We start from the raw sequence: 23,290 nt of genomic DNA, 5'->3' as shown, positions 1-23,290 counted from the left end.
ATCAAGATATCATTTGCTCCCTTCTGAAATAACCAGTAGGGTGCATTATTACCATTTAAAAAAAAAAAGAAAAAAAAGATTTTTTCCAGACATTTCAGACTAAGATTAACTAGACCATTATTTTAGAAAGACAGATTTGAGTCCCAAGAAAATAAATTCTACAAGTTTTTATTTGCTCCACATTTTCCCTTCTTTCAACCTATTTAGGAATTTAAATCTAGTGCAAGATTTTTTGTTTTCTTTTCTTTTTTTATAAGAACATATCATATCTTATTGAACCAAAAATGTTTGAGGAATGAAAGCACATTGCCAATAATGTGTCTTTATATTGGATTAGACGCTTAGCAAATAGCCTATAGCCCAAAGTCTGGCAATTCTGTGATAAACTGTGGGGAACTCCTCCTAAATTGGAAAGTGAAATAATTCAAAATGGATTATTTAAAATTTATATACTGTCCGATATTTTTAAAAAGATTGAAATGGTTTACAATAAAAGCATAAATACAATTCCTTGAAAATAAAATGAAGAATCCATTTTTAAAACCATTCATAATGAGATAAAGAATAACAACTCCTTAGGGCTTCATAAATCATTTCTATGTGAAGAAAAGCAGTTTCTCCCGAAATTTCTGATAGGGGGGTGACGGAAAGCAAGGGAAAGAAAATTTTTTTCCTTCCATGTAATGCTTTTTCTATGCTTGGCAGAAGGGACTGTACAAAATAAATACAAAGAACTCAGTTAAACCAGGGGTTCCCATACACTGCTCTGGGCACTGTTAGTTGTGCTGCCAGAAATAGGATCCCAGGGCCAAATATATTTGGCAGACGCTCACGCTGCCTTCCCCCTTAGAGCAGAGAGCTAAACATTAACGTACTGGAGGTTCTGCGAGGTTCTGGAGCAGTACGACCTGTTCAGCTGTATTGAAGCCAGAGTTTTCCGAACCCGTGGGAAGACAGAATCCACAAATACAGAAGTTTATATTTATGTCTGTTAAAATCCAGAGAACAATTGGAGCACATTTCCTTTCTTTAATCTCCAGGCCTATCCTCCTTTCATGCATTTCTATTAAATCTCCGCTGGGCGCCCTGCTCTGTGATTCCTCTGGGCGTCCTGACTGCTCCATTTACTAACGGTGGATTGTGTCTTCCCATATTTGTCACTTTACATTGTGAATAGAGCTTTCTTTGAAGATTTCTGATGGAAATTCTGTCCTTCCAGAGTTGTTTTACATGCCAGCCACCCCAGAAGTAACCAACCTGGTACTATTTTTTTTTTAAAGATTTTATTTATTGATTGATTGATTTGAGAGAGAGCATGAGCCTGGGGGGGGGCAGAGAGAGAGGGAGAAGCAGACTCCCCCACTGAGCAGGAGCCCTTTGCTGTGAAGCTTGGAATTGAGCTGATGCAGGGCTGGATCCCAGGACCCTGGGATCATGACCTGAGCCAAAGGCAGACCCTTAACCAACTGAGCCACCCAGATGCCCCCAGTCTGGTACTATTTTTATGTCTGTCAAAGTTCCTATCCGATGGAAGTAGTGTAAACGTACATCTCAAACCCAAATGAAGGTCTACGTAAGGTTCAGATTCCCAAGGGAGAGTCTAGCTTCCTTGTCTCCTTGTGCTACCGGGTAAATTGTTTTTCCCAGGACACCATTCTGCTGAGGGTCCGATTCTTTGGTCATCCATCTTTATGTGGAAGACTGCAGTTCCAGCTTTCTGGCTTACGCATGTTTTTCTACTGTCCTTACAATGTCGGTCCCTTTCCTACCAGTATTTGCAATTTTCCCATTTGCTAAAGGTTTTTGTTTTGTTTTCTTTTCTTTTGTTTTCTTTTGTTTTCTGCATTTTATGGTCTCCTAAGATGCCCCTGACTTTCTTGTAAGCTGAGCTATGCATGTAAAAGTGAGGACCATCCCACTGAGCGCCGTGTTATGAAGGCTTACAACTCTGAGCTACACAGCTTCATCGGGCAACACTTTAGAGTCAGGGCTCTGTGTTAGGCGCCCTGGAACAGGAGGGGGCACAAACAGTGTTCCTGCCAATGAAGACTTCACCACCTGCCAGCTCAGAAGGCTTTCCTGAGTGTAGACTTGACTCTACATAGCTCTTCTAGAGATCTAAGAAGTCTAAATTGCACTATTAACTCACCATCTCGTTAGCCTTGCCCAAGATGTCAAACTGGGCAAGGGAATCAACATTTTTCTGCATTAAATGGTGACTTATAGAAAGCTGCCTCCATATTTGACCCTGCAAATCCATTAAAAACCTGGGGGCCTGCCAGATAGTGCCTTTAAGGTTGGCTCTGTATTAGCTTTCGTGACTTTCCTGTAATGAAATGTAGCTTGCCTGAGTCATTAGGAAGATTCTGACAGGGAATCAGCTGGAATCTGCTGTTCTTTGAAGGACTCAATTTATCTATGATTCAGTATGCCTAAGCAGGGAAATGGCTTGAAGGGGTCAGCCAGGGAACAGAGCCCATAACTGTTGGTTTGATTAAATTGCAAGTCTGTGCATTGACTTTTAATGTATGCATCAAAAAAACTTGAGACAAGAAAATAACTACTTTTCATGCTACCTTTTGCTCATTCCCTATTCAGCATTCCAGGCAAGGGTTAATTAAAAGCTTCTGTTTGTTGGCTCTGTGGCTGAATCATAGGCCTAAATTGACAGATTGAAGCTGTACTTTAGCAAGATTACATTATGTCTCTGTGAGAGATAGCAACCAATAAAATCGCATAGTGCTAAGTAATGCTAAGCTATCAACTTAACTATCTTTTTTACCTTATTATAGTTTTATAGTCTGTGTTTTCTGAATGTCTTATTCTACTTTAAAATATTTTTTTTCTTAATGCATATTTTATATTTTGTTCCCTAGCTTATTAATGTGGCCTTGGGCAAATGCATTTCCATTGAAAACACCACAGCCACTTTGGAAGACTGTGATGGGAGCAGCAAGGTACGCTGGGCTGGGTTTCCTCTCTCATCATAGGCACCGTTGATAGATGGTGCAGGTGTACCTGATAAGAGCAGAGTATGGTACACTTACTGCTCACTTGAGAAATTTATTTTTCCTGTACAAACAATAATTAATTTATAAATTTCTACATTATCATAAGGTTGGTGATAAGACAACCCACAACTAAATGTAAAGATACTGACCAAGGGAGTAAGACTGAGTACTGAAGTCAACCCACTAGGGACCCAGTTCTGGATCCATCACTTCCAAAAATGTGTTAACTTTGCAAATCCTTTATCCTTTAGGTAAATAGCAGTTATAACAGCACCTACCCCTAAATCAGGTTTGAGGGTCAAATTATGTCATACGGATGAAGCATGTAGAACAATATTTAACACTCAGTGCCCCGCAAATGTTCACTGTTACAATAAGACAAAAAAAGGGGAAAAATAAAAAATCACATCTAAAGATAAAATAATAAAGGAAATAAAGGCAGAGCATATTTTTGAATAGTCTAAGGGTGCAATTTTATTCTGATTCAGTCCCCTTTTCCCCATTCTCCTACATATTGAGGGAGTGATGCAAATTACATAATCCATGATCCCTGGTGGAAAACCCTTTAGCAAATCTCTGACGACTCAGAACACAATGGTTAGGGGAGGAAGAGGGCCAGGGAGAACAGAGACTCTGCAGAGCGGGAGGTGAGCTCTGATGGTACCTCCCCCTTCAGCGTATGTTCCCCACCCATTCTCATTCTGTGCAGATACTACTGGTTTGGATGTCAAACAAAACTCATAGAAACATCAACCCATGAGTAGTACTCAGCCTCCTAAAATTGTAGATCACTCTTTGGTAAAGAAATTATTTTGTGATGAGAATCCAGGCTTCCCCAGATTTACCTGTTTGCTTTGACTTAGAGATATTGCTTCTATTTTTGAGCACATCTCCTCTCTGCCTCTTAATTCAAAGCTGAAAAGACATTTTTGTCCTCTCTGTTGCTATAATACAGCTATGGATTGTAAACTTGACGCTGAGGGAGCTCTTTCTTAATTAGGAAAGAAAGGAGGCAGAGGGAAGAGAAAAGTGTCAAAAATCATTTGAAAGATACAACTCGTATTAACAATTCAAAGAGGAAATAAAGTCATAAATTACAAAATAAAACCACAAGTAGTCCAAATTATATGAAAGTAGTATTATTTAATTCAATCCTTCGAGACTCATTCTTCTTGTGATTTTCTGTGCCTGATTCACCAGTATTTTATATGAAGATCCAAGTTGTGGTCTGGATAACGACTGAGTGTCTCAAGGGGATGCTGGGAGGCGAAAGTATGACTATGCAGCCCCCGCTTTCTACAAACGCCCAGCTCCCTTTTTGTCTTGTTACTCACTTTTAGCTTGTAGTTTGTTTGAATAATAAAAAGTAAAGGGACCTGGAGGAAGGGAACTTATTTTGGCAGAATTAATGAAGCTTAATACCAAGCCAGATTATAGCACTCATCCAAAAACCTGTAAAGGAATAAAGCCCGAGGATTGAACCACCGAGCCTTAGCCTTCACTTTACCTAAAAAGTCCCCTTAGCTATTAACTTTTCAACCAGCTGAGATGTCCCTTTTAAAGGTAATGTCTAGCTTCTCCTAGTAGCCACATGACGCCCTTGTATTATGACATAAGATCATGCTTCTCAAATTTTAATGTGCGCACAAATCACCTGGGAAGTTTGTTACAATACAGATTTCTGATTCAATAGGTCCGTGGTGGGGCTGAGATTCAGCAGTTCCAACTAGCTCCCAGGTGATGCTGATGTTGGTCCAGAGACCACCCTTTGAGTGGTGAGGTCTAACCCAATGACATACTTGATAATCTAAGTTAAATCTCAGTTACATTACAAATGATTCACGAGGTAAAAGCATTTAGGTAGTTTTTACCAGCAGTCTATTTTTTTGTTTTGTTTTAATGTTCACATTGGTGCAAAACAACAAACTTCCCGCAGACCCACAGACTTAGAATAAATTGACAAGGCAGATAGTACTAGGGTGTAAATAACTGGAAAAATTACTTATAAAAACTGAAAACATGGTTCCATTACCTGAATCGGTATTTATTTTTGACATTGGCAACTCCCCTGGACTTCTCCAAGGGTGGTTCTTAGGAACTAGCGGATGCTAACAGAACAGAACCTGATGATTCTTTCTGCGATCAGCAAAGAAAGATTTTTACCCTTTCCTACAAAGCTCTAGGAGTCTGGTAATCTCGATGGTCTTAAACAAAGAAGCATAATAATTTCCACCAAAGTAATTTAGGACTGTGACTTGGATCTCCTTATGGCCCAAATGCCTACAGATGGTTTGAATGTTTCACTGCTTCAAGCACCAGGCTTGTCTGGGATTCAGAACACCTGAAATGACCTCCATTTGCAGATATATACTAACTGTACTCAATAATTTTTATTATTGCAACTCACATTTCTTGACGGCTTACTGTGTGCTAAGCACTTAACAGTCTGAGATACACCCAAATGCGATCCAACTTAAAAATGATAAAAATGAAATTAGATATGGTAATAATATGCCCATGCTCTCAGAATCAAAAGTGGCAATACCAGGATTTGGGTACAAAACATTTGATCAGAGTGCTTATATCCTTAACCATTGCTAACCAAAATGTTTGGCAAAGCCCCTACCTGTATTTGTTGCCTGAAGTGACCTTCTCCTTGTTCATTTCCCAACAGCGTCAGCAATTTAATTACACCTGGCTAAGACTTATTAAACATGGAGAGTGGTGCTTAGCTCCCGTCCCCGATACCGGGGCCCTGGGCCTGCACCCTTGTGATAACAGAAACAAAGGGCTAAGATGGCTGCATAAATCAACATCAGTCTTTCATCCAGAGCTGGTAAGCAAAATATGTGTCCCTCTTCTTTATCGCAAATCCAACTTCCCATTAAATGGGACGTAAAGCTCTCCTTGTCCGCATCCTCAATCAGAAGCTTTCAGTGTGTTTGTGAGAACTAGAGGCAGCGTAAAAGTTCATACAGAGAGATAAACGGATATTTTTGTAAATTGTCAATGCCTTTTTTTCTTTTACAAAATGTATTTGAAATCTGTTATTTTAAATATAAGCCACCCGTTTCTTTGGTTATATAGCTATCAGCATCTTTGTTTCTATAAGCCATTCACTTCAGTCAACTAACTGCCAAAAATCATGCTCAGAGGCTAGAACTGGCTCTGACTGGTTCCCAGAGAGGCCCGTAGGGAGAGTATATGGGGGAAGCAAGAAGCAGTGTGCTTCCGACAAGCTCTGCACTTTAGCATGACTCTGCTTTTCGGCATTCTGCCTCCTTTCCCTAAAGGGAGACTTTTTCTCACCCCACCCCCTCATTCCCAGAGACCTGGGCCTCAACAGGTGGAGGCAGCTCCCACCTGCTCGTAGGAGCTGCCAGTGTGCACGTGCACTTGCCACCATCACATTCAGTGACATGACCCTGGTAGCTTAAACCAGCCACGATGGGAGGAATTCTGTAAACCCATGCTACTAATCCAGGGATGTTTTCCTAGAGGTCCAGTTGTTAATATTTACCAGACCGCCCCTGCTCTACCCTATTCGCTCTCAGAATGATAAATGTCAAAGTCTTGATCGGTTTCTCCAATTCTGTTTTAACAAGATACAAAGTCATAAGTTTTGGTGTAAGATCTTGGAGTGACAAAAATAATTTCAGGCCAACCTTCTTAAATTTTCTATTATCCTACTGGCAAGTAACCACCAAATCCACAAAATGTACTGGGTATATGAAGACCATCATCTTGCTCAGGGTTGTCCCCAAAGCACCCCCCCACCCCCCGGGTGCCTCCATTTCTTTTGATGTCACAACCAGTGACTATTCCCTTCATGGCATTTTTCTTCCTACTTGGGGTCTAAATCAGGGCTTGAGCAACATATTTTCCAAACTTCTTCCCTTTCAATCTTCTCTGTTATATTTCAGTACCTTCTGGGCATTTTTTTTTTTTCTCTTTAGTGATAATGACTATTATTGAGTTATTTAGAAAAATTAGGAATTACTAGTGCAGCAATTACTGTTGTGTAGTGTTGGAAAAATCCATGAACATCTATCAAACATTATCTTCTGCTTGCTTAACCTTATGCCAAAAAAAGCTGGAGGTGGGGTCAGGGGTGAGAAAGGATGAGAATGAGAACATACTTTTCATCTCCAGAAGTGAATCTGTTACCAGAAAAAAAAAATCAGGCTAATGAGAAAATATTTAGGAGCAAGCAGCCTTTAAATCACATAGGTCTTATTTATAAACTGGGTTGGCCCCTTTGAAAACTTAAGCCTTTATTAGCTGATTTTTATATAGGCTTAATTTTGGTTCCTCTAAATGGTAAGCCAATTTGTAAAGAGTAATTTAATTAAGATGGCAAAAATTCAATGTTTCCTGATGCTGCTTGTGCCTATGAATTTGTAGCATGTCACACAGCTGCCTTCTGCCTTAAGTTCCCCTTTCCATGCTGCTTGATGTCATGGAGATGAATATCTTGATAATAGTTTTCCTTATTTTTTCAGTATTTTGGTAATTTTCATACTGAATCTCCTGAGTCCTCCAAGGTATGGTAATTCTTTAAAAAAGAAATGGAGAAAAAGACTGAATAATAGGAACATGTCTCTCCCTTTAGCATTAGGAATTGAGAGCTTCGTAGAAGGAAATAGGGTAACAGTGAATTTGACCCTGAATACCAAAGAATTGTTAAAAGTATACATTTCTAATCTGCATTTAAAATATATTCTCTAGGAGAGCCCACCCCAAATACTGGGGATTATAGACACCGAAGAGGAAATTTTTTCATAAGTAACTCCTAGGTACTGTGACATGGAATGACTCTCCATCACTGGTCCCTTCATCAACTGTCTTTAGGTTAGGGACAAGTTATTCAATTACCTCTTTACAATCCACTGGCAGAATGTTGTAGATAATCCGGGATGATTTTGCTCAAGGCCAACTCCTTTACAAAGCCTTGAGCATACCCAAACATCATATTTCCCAAGTCTTACAAGGATGACAATGGTTTTGTAGGAACATCTTTAAAATAAACTATTATGAAGTCACCCCTATTTGGTATATTTTTTAAAAAATATTTCAAAACAATATACATATAATTAAGATTATCTTTGTCATAGTTATGGAAAATTGAGAGGATTAATAGATGAAAAAAATTATAAAGCCATGAGCCAGTTCTAAGTTGGTTAACTATTATTTCTAGGATATTCCATAAATATTAATCAATAATAGAACTTTCTGAAATACCTTTGACTTTTTTCTAATTATATCTGGATTTTCTGGACATCAGGCATTACATACTACCAGAGATTACAGTGGGTAGCTTATAAGTAAATACATCATTTCTAGCACTTTGTATTCCATGTTTACATTCTAAGGTATGAACTTAATTGAGAACTTAACTGACTCACTTTTTGTGACGGCTGCTTTTTCATGATCACCATCAATCAGAGAACCATCACCCATCAAATATAATAAATGCCATATGGAATTATTTCCTTTAAGTAATACAGTTATCAGACCCGTCATCGGAAAATACATCTCCTGCTTCCTCCCCGAGGAAGTCGTAAAAGTCTTAAAAGCCTTGTATCTTGAAGAAGTGAGAAGTTAGTTTGAGATGGAGACAAATTTAATACAGTCCAAAGGCTGTGGTCCTGTTGTTAATTTAGTTCAGAAGAATTCCTAAGGAATCAAAAATGTAATTATCTTTTTTTTAATTAGTTTTCATTTCTTTATATTTCAGCTGTCAAATTCATGTGGCTCATTCCCAGATCCCCTTTCTTTCCAGGTGAATCATATTGTTTTTGGGAACTATCATCAGTTGTTATGCTTAGAAGGAAATATTTCTCAGAAGACCCTGAAAGTCGCTGCTTGTGGCCCAGAGAAGCAATACCAAAAGTGGAAATTTGAAAAATATTATGAAGACTAAAGAACAACTAATATTTTTATCTAGTAAACCCATTAGACACTGTGAAAATGACAGTGGATGTGGGGACTGTATTTCTCCATGGTAGTTTACATTTTCAAAATTAATAGCATTTGAATAGGAGATTTAAAAACCCACAATATTTGAGAAACCAAAAGTGAGCTCAGGGAAACAACCTAACGTTGAACTGGAGCCCGTCTTCAGCTCTAGGTGGCCTTTTGAATCGCATGCTTCCTGCCCCGTGCTGGATGGACCTCAGCACGCAAACTTCCCCATGCAATCAAACAGGTAACAGGAAATATAGGAAATGAAGCCAAAAGTACTTGAGGAAGTACAATGATATTCACGATGACTGAGTTTGATAATAACCAGCTCTTTTGGCCCACAAGTAGGTATAATCAATGAGAACCTAGTCTTTTATTTGCTTTTTTTTTTATTATTATTTAAAAAATTACTTGAGCTCCTGTAGCTAAAAGACCTCAGAAACACACAGCTGTCATCTTGGTGAAGTCCCTCCCAGCTACACGCCTGTTCACCTAACAGTTTGAAAGACCATCGGCATCATACTCCTCAATGGGAGGACTTTGATCGAGATGACTACATAATGGTTTTTTGTTTTTTGTTGTTTTTTTTTCCCCCAATCTGAGTCAGTGGAAAAAAACTAAGTGAGGAAGTCAAATGCTTATTCAGTTCTAGATATGGGACATTGTTTCAATTCGTTTTGTGCTTTTTAAAGTTACACTTTAAAAAAACAGCCGTATTAGTAACTTCCTAGACTTAGGTGGAAATTAAAAAAGAAAAAAAAAGGCAAAGAAGAGGCTGGGTCACAATGCACTGTAATCACCAAAAATACACTTAATTGTTGAACACACTGTAATGTAAGACCAAATAAGAGGAGCTGAAACAAATAAAGCAGCAACAGAGCACTGAAAATTATTAAGGATTTATAGAAAATACGCCTTTAGATTTAACGGCATTCACAGGGATGAAGTATGCTGAAAATAAGCTCTAAAAGATTTCAAAGTAGAAATAAAATGTAGGGAACATAATGAAAGGGGAAGAGAATGAGGTAAGCAACCCTCTGGAAGAGAGTTAAGAAAAAAATTGACATAGATTTGGCCAGAAAAGAAAAGGAATCTGACACCTCTGTGGGGTGGGGGTGGGAGATAAGGCTGTGGATGTGGGTCTAATGAGAACACTGATAAATTTGGGGAAAGGTCCAATATTTTTCAATCCACATTGAATTCCTAACCTTATATATGCCATTATTTAGTCATATCAGAAGAGATTCTAGAAATCCTCACATCCTTTATATTGATTTTTGATTAAAAAAAAAATTGATGCCCAGAAATCATATTACCTGTCTAAGAGTCCCACACCAGTTAGTGAGAGATGAGGATTAGAATTTGGATCTCCAGAGGCAGGGCTCAGTCCAGTGCCCCAGGCCTCTGGCCTAAACCTGTTCCACAGCATTCTTAAGAAAGAGAGACAGAAGCCTTTTTGCTGGGGTTGGGTCTCTGGAGGAAAACCATGCTCTCTGCTTGTTAATGTAAAAACAAAGCTTTGTTCAATTGAGCTGATGGTTAAACTGGGCATCTTTAGTTCTGACTGCTTATTTAAAATTTAATTTTATCTCCCAATTAATTGCACAAAAGCAGAGCTATAACCATGTCTCAGAAGGGGAAAAGGTTCTGCCTATTTGCATCATATTTAAGATGTTTTATTCAGATAATTGACATTGCAGATGAGATAAGAGAATGACTAGAAAATGAGATAATTCTTTTCAAAACAGAGCCATATGGGGGATAAAACACAAGTCAGTTGCCAAAGGACTAACTGAACTGCTGACCGAACTGAGTATGCTGAGTGCCTCATGCAATTCTTCGCATAACTGCAAAAATGTTGAAAGGTTTTTTGTCCCCAGTCTGATGACTCCTGTTCAGAAAAAGATGAATTACAGTTCGGAAACACCTTGGGGCAAACCAATGAAGGAAATTTGAATGTTTTTCACAAAAAACCTTCTACAGTGTATTCAGTGTATCCTGACTTCACCTTCACATAATATGAAGCTTATTGGAACCTACGTTGTCAATATAGCAAAGGATTGTTTTCATACGTGACGTGTTCGCTCTTGGAAAGAATTTTAAAAAGAGCTTTTACCATGTATTTGTTCAACTACTCTAAGATGCGAGGAAGTAATCACTAATTGGAAATTGTATAAGCCTAAATTTAAGAATACTGACTAATTGTGAAATCTCCTACCAACACTTTTTTAAGCATTACCCTCTACATTTTGTTTTCAGAAGACTGTAATAAAGGTGTAAATGCTACTAGACCTCTGATACTTCTAGTGAGAAACCCCCTAGTGGGACGCATTAGGGTCCTATTCAACCGTATATTCTTCAGTAGGAGGCTGTGGAAGACTTCAGAGTTTTCCCTGGATTGGCTTGAGTCATTGCCTTTTCTTAGGGAAATGTCTAGACATCTTGTTACTTTAAACACAAGCATAGTTTTGATATTTTACAGGACTTATTTGATCAAAAACTAACTTACCAGACCATCTGAGTGCTTCTGAACCTTTTGGTTTGCACGGTTCCTTTCTCTTTTTCAACAGTTACCCAGAGCTTCTCCCTGAAGGATGACACAGCTGTTGTTGGTACAACCATGTTTTATCACCAGCATCAAATTTGCTCAATTCTGCTTGCTGACATTCAATCAGTTGTCATTCACAGGGCCAAAAACCACCATATGCCATAATCACAATGTATTGTTAGTTTCTCCACAACTAATTTGGGACTACTCTCTTAGATATGAAAACACCTTGCTTATAGTATTGCCTTAGGGATTGTAGAGGGGCAAAGATACCAATTATAGTATATAGGAATTCAAATTCTCCAGTCAACCATGAATTTATGAATGGCTTAGGATTGTTTTTAAGGGGTTCTCATGCAAGAGAGTGGGGTTGAGGCTGGCCAGATAGTACCATCTTTATTTGTTTTAACAACTTTAACTTCCATGTTCAAACACAGAAAAGAAATTATGCCTCTGATGAGGGTCCCAATATCTTTGGTACAAACAAGGAATTTATAGGGAATAAGGGAAAGACAGATGAGAACTGATTATCTTTGAGTACCTACCATGTGCTAGGCACCAATTGTGTTCCATCTCACTGTTGTGCACAACTCAGTGAGTTAGGTCTTACTGTCCTCATTATGCAGGCAAGAAGGATGGCTAAGGGGTATTATCTAAGATCATCCCACTAGTAAGAAATTAAAATCTAGTTTCCATTCTATCTGGCTGAAAGAAGGAGAAGGAGAAGGAGGAGAAAGGGAGGAAAGAGGAGAGGAAGAAGGAGAAGAAGAAGAAAAGAGTCTCTTTGATGACAACATGCTTCTATGATTTGTTCTTTTCTTTACATAAGGTGGTCATCTGGGGTGGGCTAGGTTAAAATCCCTTCATTGTGAAGTCAAATGTCTTAGGTATCCCTTGGCTGTGATAAAGAGGCTGTACCCTTTCTGTTAATCAACTGAAATGTAGCCTTAGTGGTAGCTATCCCCACATGCTTTGCAGTGGTCTATCTCCTTGACTTCATGCAGGACATATTCTTTTCCATTTCCTATAACAAATATGAGAAGGAGAAGCAGACATAGAGGAATAGCTTCCCTGTAAATAATACTGCCAACTCTTTCTTCCCCCAACCATTAATCAAAGCTGACAGATTGTTCAGTTTGAACAGAGGTGGGAAGTAAAACATTGAAGAGTCCTTTAATTTAAAATACAAACCAAAACCTGTAACTTTTACTTTGTTGTGTAGATTGTCACCATCGTGCTTTTACAAAACTTTTGTGTAGGTTATTCAAAAATTGCTATGAGCCACATGCCTTGAAATGAGAAAAGGAACACTAACCAAAGCTAATGTACAAAATATTTATTTTTGGCAAACAGCCATTCCATGGACAAGTTTGAGTAAGCTATGTAAAGTATTAAATACTCCTGATGAGATTTAATGGATGGTATCTCAGGTAGGCGTTGGTTCCTAAAAGAAAGGAAAAAATCCCACCGCAATAAGCAGATTCAACGCCTCTGTTTTCAACCTAATGGGTCAATTAGTAGTTACCATTCCAGCTAGGGTCTCTTTGCAAGTTTACGCGAATCATTGCTTTGCCAAAACATACAGGAAAGCTCTCATTTTTCAGCAAATAGAGCAACTTCTAATGTGGTCAGTTTCTAATGTCGACAGTTGCCATTAAATAAGTAACAATTTCTTTGAAAACAGAGGCTTTCTATTTTATTATTGATTGGTATTTGCCAGTTCAAAGATATTAGTCATAAATATCTATATAAAATCAAACCTTTATGTTAGATATAAAAACAAATTTTTTGAGGGCCTAGATTATCTTTACTTGACCAAAAACATATTGATCTTTGTAAATATATATGTATATATACATATATATTCGTATAGATAAATATGTGTATATATTCATATATATGTGTGTGTATATATAATTATATATATGAGTCTCTATATTTTATGCTTCGAAGTGGGAGAAAATAAGACCAAGAGTTCCTACTTACAAATATAAAGAAAACTATGAAATGTTTTTGGGTATTTTTAATTCTCTGAGGTGCACAACTTTGTCTGCATCTGGCCTTCTGGACAAAAGTATCTCCAGTGGACTTTCATTCTGGGTATCATTCTCCATACTTGAAGGGAGTAACCAAACTCTACATTATCAAGGTGCTTGTTATTCATTTCAGATTTCGCACATGCCTTACTTAATTCTCCTCCTTCAAACAACTTCCCAAATGTTGCTAGTTTTATACGTGTTAGCTATAAGAGGTGGACAGAAAAATAAGAGAAGGCAAAGGTAAAATTAGTGAATTTTCTTATTGATTACCTAAAAACTTCTGTTAATGGGAGAACGAGATTGAAACAGTAGAATATATGGGGCGCCTGGGTGGCACAGCGGTTAGGCGTCTGCCTTCGGCTCAGGGCGTGATCCTGGCGTTATGGGATAGAGCCCCACATCAGACTCCTCCTCTGGGAGCCTGCTTCTTCCTCTCCCACTCCCCCTGCTGTGTTCCCTTTCTCGCTGGCTGTCTCTCTGTCAAATAAATAAATAAAATCTTAAAAAAAAAAAAAGAAACAGTGGAATATAAAGGAATTTGGAGTTTAATTTGAACATTTTGAGTACCCAATTTTTCTGCCTCTTCCAATTGAAGTTATTATAAAGAAGGAATCAGATATGAAATTTTAGGTCACTAACTAAAAATTCAGATTACTTTCCAAATTCATTTCCAAAACTCTCCCACACTGGCAGTTAATTACTAGGTATTGTCCTTTGATTTTGTAGTTTGCCACGTATCTGTGGAGTGATTTCTGCTGTTGATTACTACCCGTGTCATTGTGTTTATATTGATTGTATGGCTTAGTCACTTCATGTTCCTCGTGAACTGTATACACATTTTGGTATTCATATTTATTATGTTACTGTCTGATATTTTAATATTGGCAAATGTTTGCTATAACTTTTGACATTACTTTTTATAGCCCTCTTGTTTTTATAGAGCAATGAAAGTTAAGCCTTTAAACGTAGTTGCCTTTCTCAGATGGTCAAACATATTTCTTCTTTATGATACGCTGGTGCTTCATCTTTTTCCATAATTCTCTATTATTACTTATTTTAAATGTTTTTCCTAACACTTTGAAAAACTTAAATGTCCGTTCTTCATTTGAAAATGTGCCAAAAGTACTACCCCATGTAAATATGCAGAAACAATTACTATAAAAGTGTCAGCATGGCTTAAATGTATTACCTTGATGGCTATAAAGATATTTTTTTTCAGTTGTTGGAGTGAAGGTGTATCTAAAACAAAAGCTCAATTCCTATAAAAATAATACAAATTTTTCATGAACATTACATATCCACCTGCCAGAAATTTTTTTTGCAATTGTGTACACAATCATTTTAAGACCTTTTTGAAATAAATAATGCTTTTTGAATTTAAATAAGGTGTTCTCTTGATTTCTAAAGCAGCATTTCTTAATGGTCTTTAATAGCTGCTGATATGCAAGGGTTCTTCCTAAATTTTAAAGGCAGCGAAAGAAAATAAATTCTAGACACCAAAAACAAGGACACAAACTTTTATTGAGAGCAAGTCAGACACATCAGTTCTTTATTTAAATTGTAGACAGATGATAGATAGATTCTGACATATTCCATGCCTTCCGATGTAGCATTATATGAAAGGTAAATTTTATATTGACAAAGAAATAGAGCTTTTATTAATTCCTGTTCACCCCAAAACTAAGAAAAATTAAAAAGTCCTGTAAGAAATAGCAACATTCTCACAATAAATCAATTTCTCCCTCCTACCAGGTACCAGAGTCCTTCCCTCCCTGAACGTCGAATCACAAAAGCAGTAAATCTGCCAGTATAGTTCCCAATTTGTGTTCTACCTTGTCTTGTAAGAGCATCTAATATGTTGAATGTTCCTCATGAAATCAGAACCATACCTTTGCCTTTCCTAGATTATAAAGAATCAAATAGTCACCTAACCCCATCACATTACTTATGATCACTTAACTCTGTGGCTTTAGTATAAGATGGCGCACAGGGCAATGGGCATTAACGTCAAAGAGCAGTTTTGGTGCTCTTTTGTTAACTACACTGCCCCATAAGCACTAAGCATTTGCTCATTGAACACACCCTGAAAAAGGCTTTGTTGACAAAATCTTTCACGTTTGGTTAATTATATGGTAAGAACACGAAGCTAAAAAGGCCAGTTTTACTATGTATTGGATCCCCGTAAGAGCCAGTCGTTTGGCTATGTCACACCATAGACCACCCGGCTTACTCAAATTCCACAAGAACTCCACACTTCTGCTGGAGCAATGAAAAATACAGGCTCTGGGGGCGCGTGGGTGGCACAGCGGTTAAGCGTCTGCCTTGGGCTCAGGGCGTGATCCCGGCGTTCTGGGATCGAGCCCCACATCAGGCTCCTCCGCTATGAGCCTGCTTCTTCCTCTCCCACTCCCCCTGCTTGTGTTCCCTCTCTCGCTGGCTGTCTCTATCTCTGTCAAATAAATAAATAAAATCTTTAAAAAAAAATTATTAAAAAAAAAATACAGGCTCTGTTGATGGTAGGTTAACAATATGCTCCTGTTCCATGACGGATAACACAATACTGTGCTTTGAAGTTAAGTAGAAAATTGTAGAGGTCATCAGTAATCCAGAAAAGAAAATAGGCTGTCCAGGTGGAACGATTTAGAGGATCTAAATAAATAGGAAATTGTCTGAGGGCTCCAATCTTTTACCTAAATTTACCAATAAACATCTGACTTCCCTGGCTTTCTTCTGAAAACTTGCATTATAAAGGACAAAATCCATAGCTTCTACAGATGAAGAGCGACAGAACTTTTACACGATCAGGTTGCAAAATATCTGTTTGAAAGAATAAAAGAAGCGCTTCAATCTTGAATTCAAAGTTGAGTCTTGTAAACAGTCAATAATAGTATATGATACCATGGAAATATATTATATGACCAGGAAGAATTAAAGAAATTTCCATTAGAATGTGTGGGATTTGTTACACATAAATAAGCAATAATCTAAGAAGGCCTAACCCGGGTTTTTTCACAAAATGCAAAAGAAATAAACAAAGGGTTGAATAGTACAATGAAGACTGTATTACACTCAGACAATAAGGAATTGTCTCTTTATTTGCAAGGCCAAAAATATCTTTATCGGTGGTGACAGAAAGTTCAGGGTGATATATATGGAAGCCTGAAATGAAAAATTATGAAACTATCTAAGAATATAAATATAGACTCTCCCTTTTCATAAATATTCAGTACATTATTTGACACACTGGCTTGAGTGAAATTCCATAGGCACAATTTTAAGCATCTTGATTTGGGCTGAGGTCCAGTAAATTATATATTCCGCACAACCATCAGAGCTTTCTCACTAAAAATACATGCTCACACTCTACTTCGAAAATATTCTAAGATAATTATTTCCATTTTCGTAGTAACTAGTACAGTTATGACTACAGTTGTCTTGGGTTTCTAAGGAAAGAAAATTATTCTGAGATACTGTTAATAAGAGAAAGTGTGGTAATAGAGAGGGGTATTTTCTTAAAATTGTGCTAAAGTTGTCATTTTCACTTTTAATGACTTTAACTCTGCTAGACGAGATTTTATTTTCAGTCACAGAAATAAACTATCTGACTCTTTAGTCTATTGCCCACCAATCTTCTAGCCCCTCCCTGTATCACCCTCACAATGGATTTTATTCATCTTGAGCGCATAAAGCCAACATTTAGTCAACAGAATTTTCCTGACTGACAATTGCTGAGCCGCTCTAGCGAGAAAATTCAGTGAATGGTGACACCTAGGAAGGAGGCCTATCCAGACTTTCCACTCTGTAGATGCCAAGGAAAACCACTTAAAATCTTTTCTGAAGATACTAGGAAAGGCAAAACTTCTTGGACAGCTTATTGCCAGTGTCTAGAAACACATGTTTAAAAGAAAGAGAGGTTTAATACCAGACTTTCTAGCACCCTCGATGTACAAGAGGAAAGACACCAAAAAAATACAGGTCATTTCTTGTAGTCCTCTTTCATTTGATAACTGTATTTCCCAGTGTTGCTACTTTTAAAGCTAAATCATGCCAGATTCTCCCGGGGTGCTTGCTGTTTGCTGTTTAGTGCTCATCACACAAGACTGTATTAGTGAAATTTTAAAAAGCAAATGCCCACGAATGAATCTAAAGCTTTTTGACTTGAGGTTACCAGACTGCATTTTGTCTAGGATTACTTCCATATTATTCTACAGCAAAACAGATTAAGCTTTCACGTCTTTAGAGGGGATGACTCAAATAAGACATGCAAAGATGCATCTCAGGAAAACAGAATTAGCTTTTGCTTTAGTGGGCAGGAGAATTTCTCAGTTCCATTTAGTTTATAAGTGCATCATAGACTCGAATTCATCAATTCTCTGCTTGGTGTTCCCCTTCCTGATTTTCCGATAGGATATCGTATTGTATCTTGAATAAGCATTTCTAGAGATATCACTCTTCTTCCCGAAGGTTGGCTGCTCCTCGGGTGTCACAGGTTGGGAACTGGGGCTGCTCGGTGGGGAGTCCTCATTTGCATCTCCTTCCTCTTTTAGTTGAGAACCCTCTTCATTTTTTTTCTTAAATTCTATCACTCGAACTTCATCTTCGTCATCATTGCAATCATCGTCATCATGAATTTCTTCATCCCAAACCTCTTGCTCCTCCTCATGTTTAGAATGCAACACATCAACTTGGTTAGGTTTCCGAAATCCCAACCATTCAATTTCAGTTGCCTGATGAGCTTTGTTCTTCCCATCCTCCTCTTCCTTCTCTTCTAGAGGTTGTTCAGGAATCCTTTCCTTTTGTCTACTTATTTCTTGGTTACTGCTGCTCAGAGGAATCTTCTCCCATTGATGTCCTGTAGCAAAATCAATTGGTAATTGAAATACCCAACTCTTACTCTTTAAATTATGTTTCTGGATGATCATTTCCCCCACACATGCTTTATAAGATATTATTCTGTGGGTTAATAATATGATTTACACAATAAAATGGTTTGTACTATCAAATTAGTTTGGAAAATACTGCATTAAACACAGTTACGTAAGCTTCATATCCAAGTCTTTAAAATGCCAACGAATATTGTCAATCTCCAGGAAGTCGACAACTCAACTTCATTTGACCATGAAACTTTTTTTTGTTGCTGTGGACTGTTGTATCTAGTGAGACTGGTGTTCCTGAGACAAACTTATAAAATCCTGTCTAGCCTGTAGTGACTGGAAATGTGAACATGGAAAATAAAATATTTGGACCTATCTCTTACATAAACACACACACACACACACACACACACACACATATTCTCCAAGGAAAATTAGAAAAATATCTCACAGGAGAAAAAAGGCTTTCTTTCAGTAGTAAAAACAATTACTTCCCACATCTGGGCATGCTCAGAGTAGCACATTCAGTATTTGCCCCACGCTTCTCAGAGCTGTGCTAAAGTCCCAGTTGTGGAAGGAGGAACAGGGGGCCATGGATGGTCAGGAGTCATATGCTGGGCTAACTGGGGCACCAAGCCCACCAAAGCACACACAATGTCATCTAAGGTCTGCCACTGGTTTCTAGGACAGCCAAGCTTTAAAAATCATATTGTGGTCATCCTATATAGCACTAGACTAGCCTGTCACGTTAGACATACCCCTAAAAACAACTAAGTGACTTAAGGTGTTTGGTATCATGCAGTGACTTTTACAAGGCTTAATTCATGTCAAATTTCAATTTTCAAACAGATCACGTTGGCATATCCTTAACAATATGTATTGAGCATGCTAAAAAGAATTAGAGTGGAGGCTGTTTTCTGAGCTTTCACCTCTAAAGGGACTTCTGTGAGAAACTGCAGTCTATGTGTGACTCCAAAATATTGTCTAGACTGTGTGGCTTGTCAGGCTTCCATTCACTTTCCCCTTTCAACACCATAAGAGTCTTTAAATAAAGTGAGAGGCAATGTTCCTCTTTGCCTTCCCCACCACAGCTTTCTACTTTCACTGAAAGATGTTCACAAGTCTCTTTCCAGTCAAGATTTTTCATTCTCTTTTCATTTTTTTGTTTTCCCAACGACAGGAATCAGACTGTAAACTTACAAAAAGAGATGGAAGTGAAAATGAGATAGAAGTGAAGAGGGATTGTCATTCCTAACTGGTTGTACACAGTTCCTATCAGGTTGTTGGTGTCCAGTCACTATTCTTTACATTATAAATAAATATACATTAGCACGTTTGCTATAATCTTAAGCTTTCTTTTATTCTCTTTTTTTCCATAAGAACCAAAGAAGCTGATCTTTTTGCTCATTCCATGACTCAGGCATGGAGTTGTCATGCATGAAATTACTTCTTGAATTTAAATTATAGTTTTTCCTCAATATTTTTAGCATCTTGCTATTTTTCAACCCAGGAGTATTCTCTTTGGAGACTTTATAGCTGTTTGTCATTGTGAAAACAGAAGACACCAACATGTGCCTTACAGGAGAAACATATGTTCCACCAAACACAAAAGGATTCATTCAGGGAAAAATTCACCCTGACACCATCTACTTAAAAAATCCAGACTGCTTTCATTCTCTATTTGATAAAATGAAAGATCCCAGCAAACTGTTGTCCCCAGCGGATTTCCTGATCAGATATTTGAAAGGGTCTTGGGCCACCTGGGTGGTGCAGTTGGTTAAGTGTCAAACCCTTGGTTTCACCTCAGGTCGTGATCTCAGGGTTGTGAGATAGAGCCCCGAGTCAGGCTCCACTCTCAGCTCAGAGTCTACCCGAGACTCTCTCTTTCTCCCTCTGCCTCTCTCCGTTGCATGTCTGCATGCGCTCTCTCTCTCCCAAGTAAATAAGTAAATCTTAGGGGCGCCTGGGTGGCTCAGTCATTAAGCATCTGCCTTCGGCCCAGGGCATGATCCCGCCATTCTGGGATCCAGCCCCGCATTGGGCTCCCTCCTTGGCAGGAAGCGTGCTTCTCCCTCTCCCACTCCCCCTGCTTGTGTTCCCTCTCTCGCTGGCTGTCTCTCTCTGTCAAATAAATAAATAAAATCTTTAATAAATAAATAAATCTTAAAAAAAATTTTTTTTGAAAGGGTCTCTAGATGTACTTTGAGATCCCTGCCTGTGAGAGCTTGCTACCTTGGGAACAGAAAGATTAGGGCAGAGAAGTCATTTAGTTCATTTCATGGGGCTTCAGGCTTAAGTTTTATAAATTACCTGTGATAATGTAAAAGCTTAATAGTTGTTGTCCCTTACTACATTACTACAATAATGGCTATTCCACCACTACATGGGGATAGCAGATAACTCTGAGAGGTGTCCAGGCAAAGTGGACAAACCCAAGAAACTGCCAATCAAATCCCTATCTTCCTTGGCATCTACTATTTTATGTGATGTTCCAATATTTAAAAAAAAAAAAATCTCTTCCATGTTTTGCCTATTATGGTCCTAACTAAGCTAAATTGCTCAAGGTCTAATGAACCAACTTCAATTTTGAGATAAGATGTTTATGGTTGCAAAAGAGGAAATGAGTGATTAATTAATACGTGTTTATCCTGCACTTGATTTGGAAATTGCGTCAATGTAGGTATCTTCTTAGAAGTAAAATCTAAAAGATTTTGTGTTTCTTAGTCTCTTGAGTTTATTTGAAATATAAGTCACTTAAAAATCAATGTTCTTCTTATTCTCTCACTTTCTGAAAGAACACAATTAAAATTAGCTTCATCACCTGGGAGATTTCTTTGACAAGAATTAGATAACCATTTTCTGCTTACATAGGGGCCTAGAATTTTTCTATAGATCAAATAAATTTATAATCTTATTTTTAAATGTATGTCAACGGTAAACTTTTAGGATAAACCCATTTTTAAAACATTCGCATTTCACAAGGTGCCTGAAACAGATTTAGGGACACTAAATAAATCCTACAAAAGGATTGATTTAGTGGACTAACTTATTAAGAGACTGATACCATTTTGTCAGATCAAGGCATGTCAATCAGTTAGACCAATCCATGCAGTCTCAGGCTTGATGCTTCTGGAATACCTTTGAAGGTGAAGCCCACAGATACTCAAGAGCACTCCCTTACCTGCCTGGAGCGGCTTGGAGCTTCTGAAGGCATTGCTGGGATTGCTTTTTCAACATCACACTCACACAACCTCCCATGCAAAAACTGCCATCCATATTCAGTCAGACAATGTCTGTGTACAAAATGGAAGTTCCTCTCACCTTCTCTGAATGTCATTTCATCAACACTTGTTTCTTGGAGAGAAAGATCTGTAATAGCCTTATGAACAATAAAAAGATTCTCTTCTGGTTTTTCTGGGGGGAAAAAAAAACCACAAGATTAATGCTGTAATATTTAAGCAGTTCAAGTTTAAATAAATTATCAGTTTAGACTCTAGGTAGGTAGATCAATTTGATTTGAAAAGTAACTATTTCACTCTCCCAACTCATTTCTTCATTGGTTCCTACTTATAAACGTAAGGATAACCTCTCCTTTTCCATCTATATAAGTTATAGAACCATGAATTCAGATACGTTCAGGTATATTTCAGAAGGCAAATTTGAAATGCTGTCTTTCCTTTGCTTAAATAATAATGGGGCTGTCCATAATAATAATAAATAACAGTAGTTAACATTTAACCAACACTTAGTAATCCTCGTGACAAACCTACAAATGTCAGTCCTTACATTTCCACCTTCTGCTAACCGAGAAAGCTAAGGCTTCAGGAGGCTAGTGAAGTTGTCCAGCGTCATAAAGTTATCAAATAAATAAGCCTGGATTTGGCCTGAGGCAGAGATTTGGTCCTTAGCTATCCAGTGCCAGTAGAATAAGAGACCACATTTGGGCAGGAACATGGGTGGGAGGATGGACAGCACATTCCTGTCATAACAGTTTATCAAAAGAATCACGAGTGAGTTTACAAATTAAATCAAGCAAATCAAAGAGAAAGGAAAATGCTTTACCTTTTAGAATCTTCTCATCGGTGGACCAGTTGACTAGCATATTCCCTTGCAATTTTTTACTTTTCTCCTGATTTCTTTCTATGGGTAAGTCTTCAAGACGGGGGTCTACCCTGTAGTATGGTGGGGTACCACCCACATCACTGGCTTCCTCATTTGTTTTAGTGATTGGTTGTTGACCATTTTCAGGTGGCGTATCCCCATTGCATTCAGCCTGACTGAGTGTCCCTGGAACGTCTGTCATGATGTACGGTTGAGTCCAAGGGCGCAGAGAGAGCTTCGGGGAAACTGAGTGAAAAGATCCTTGATAGATGCGTTCTCTTCCCTTCAAGTTCTATAGTTCCAACTCCTACTCTAAGAATACGAAGTATTTGCTTCAGTACATAATAATGAGCTGCTTTTCCTAAAGGTGTCCAGATAGAGCTTAGAACTAAAGCAATAGGATTTGACAGATTTGCCACCAGCCCAAGAGCAAGCATCCAGCCAATCACCACCTTCTTTGTCGCTGGGCAGCCCCGCTTGCTGAATTAATGGCAGCCTTTTGATTTACATAAACAAACAATCTGAGGCAATCAGGCTTTTGTGCTGGCATGTAGAGAGGGACTTTCAGCTTGTCACTCCCCCTCTGGGAACAGAGATTTTTGTCCCTTTTCATAATGGCCCTTTGTCATTTTCCTTGTAACAGGAGCCACAATTGTTCCACAGCTTTAATCCAGAGAGAATGACCACCTTGAGGCATATTAGTTCTGTGTAACCAGCTTAACATTTCCAAATGGATTTTGTTCAAGTAAAACC

At 38.1% G+C, this 23,290-nt stretch overlaps 2 protein-coding genes across 3 annotated transcripts in view; one reads left to right on the top strand and one right to left on the bottom strand.

Annotated features, from left to right (window-relative positions):
* GALNT5 (polypeptide N-acetylgalactosaminyltransferase 5) overlaps window positions 1-11,250 on the top strand; it is a 44,085-nt gene extending 32,835 nt beyond the window's left edge. The window contains exons 8-10 of the mRNA XM_008687483.2: window positions 2,877-2,957; window positions 5,686-5,847; window positions 8,794-11,250. Of these exons, the coding sequence (XP_008685705.1) occupies window positions 2,877-2,957; window positions 5,686-5,847; window positions 8,794-8,934 (384 nt within the window). The 3' untranslated portion in view covers window positions 8,935-11,250. The remainder of the gene's footprint in view (window positions 1-2,876; window positions 2,958-5,685; window positions 5,848-8,793) is intronic.
* Window positions 11,251-17,832: 6,582 nt separating this feature from the next.
* Window positions 17,833-23,007, bottom strand: ERMN (ermin). 2 transcript variants are annotated; one of them, XM_008686994.1, is made up of 3 exons: window positions 22,499-23,007; window positions 21,758-21,850; window positions 17,833-18,414 (listed from the first exon to the last, which is right to left on the bottom strand). In XM_008686994.1, the coding sequence occupies exons 1-3, from the start codon at window positions 22,737-22,739 to the stop codon at window positions 17,900-17,902; spliced, it is 849 nt and encodes a 282-aa protein (XP_008685216.1). In that variant the 5' UTR covers window positions 22,740-23,007; the 3' UTR covers window positions 17,833-17,899. The 2 variants fall into 2 exon arrangements, with proteins under 2 accessions (XP_008685216.1, XP_040493645.1); XM_040637711.1 differs by having other exon boundaries at window positions 21,758-21,790.
* Window positions 23,008-23,290: the final 283 nt, after the last annotated feature.

The sequence above is a fragment of the Ursus maritimus genome, unplaced genomic scaffold (assembly GCF_017311325.1).
Source record: "Ursus maritimus isolate PB19 unplaced genomic scaffold, ASM1731132v1 scaffold_1, whole genome shotgun sequence".
NCBI lineage: Eukaryota > Metazoa > Chordata > Mammalia > Carnivora > Ursidae > Ursus > Ursus maritimus.
Note: the sequence above shows the minus strand (reverse complement) of the source record. Positions and strands in the feature narration are given on the sequence as shown.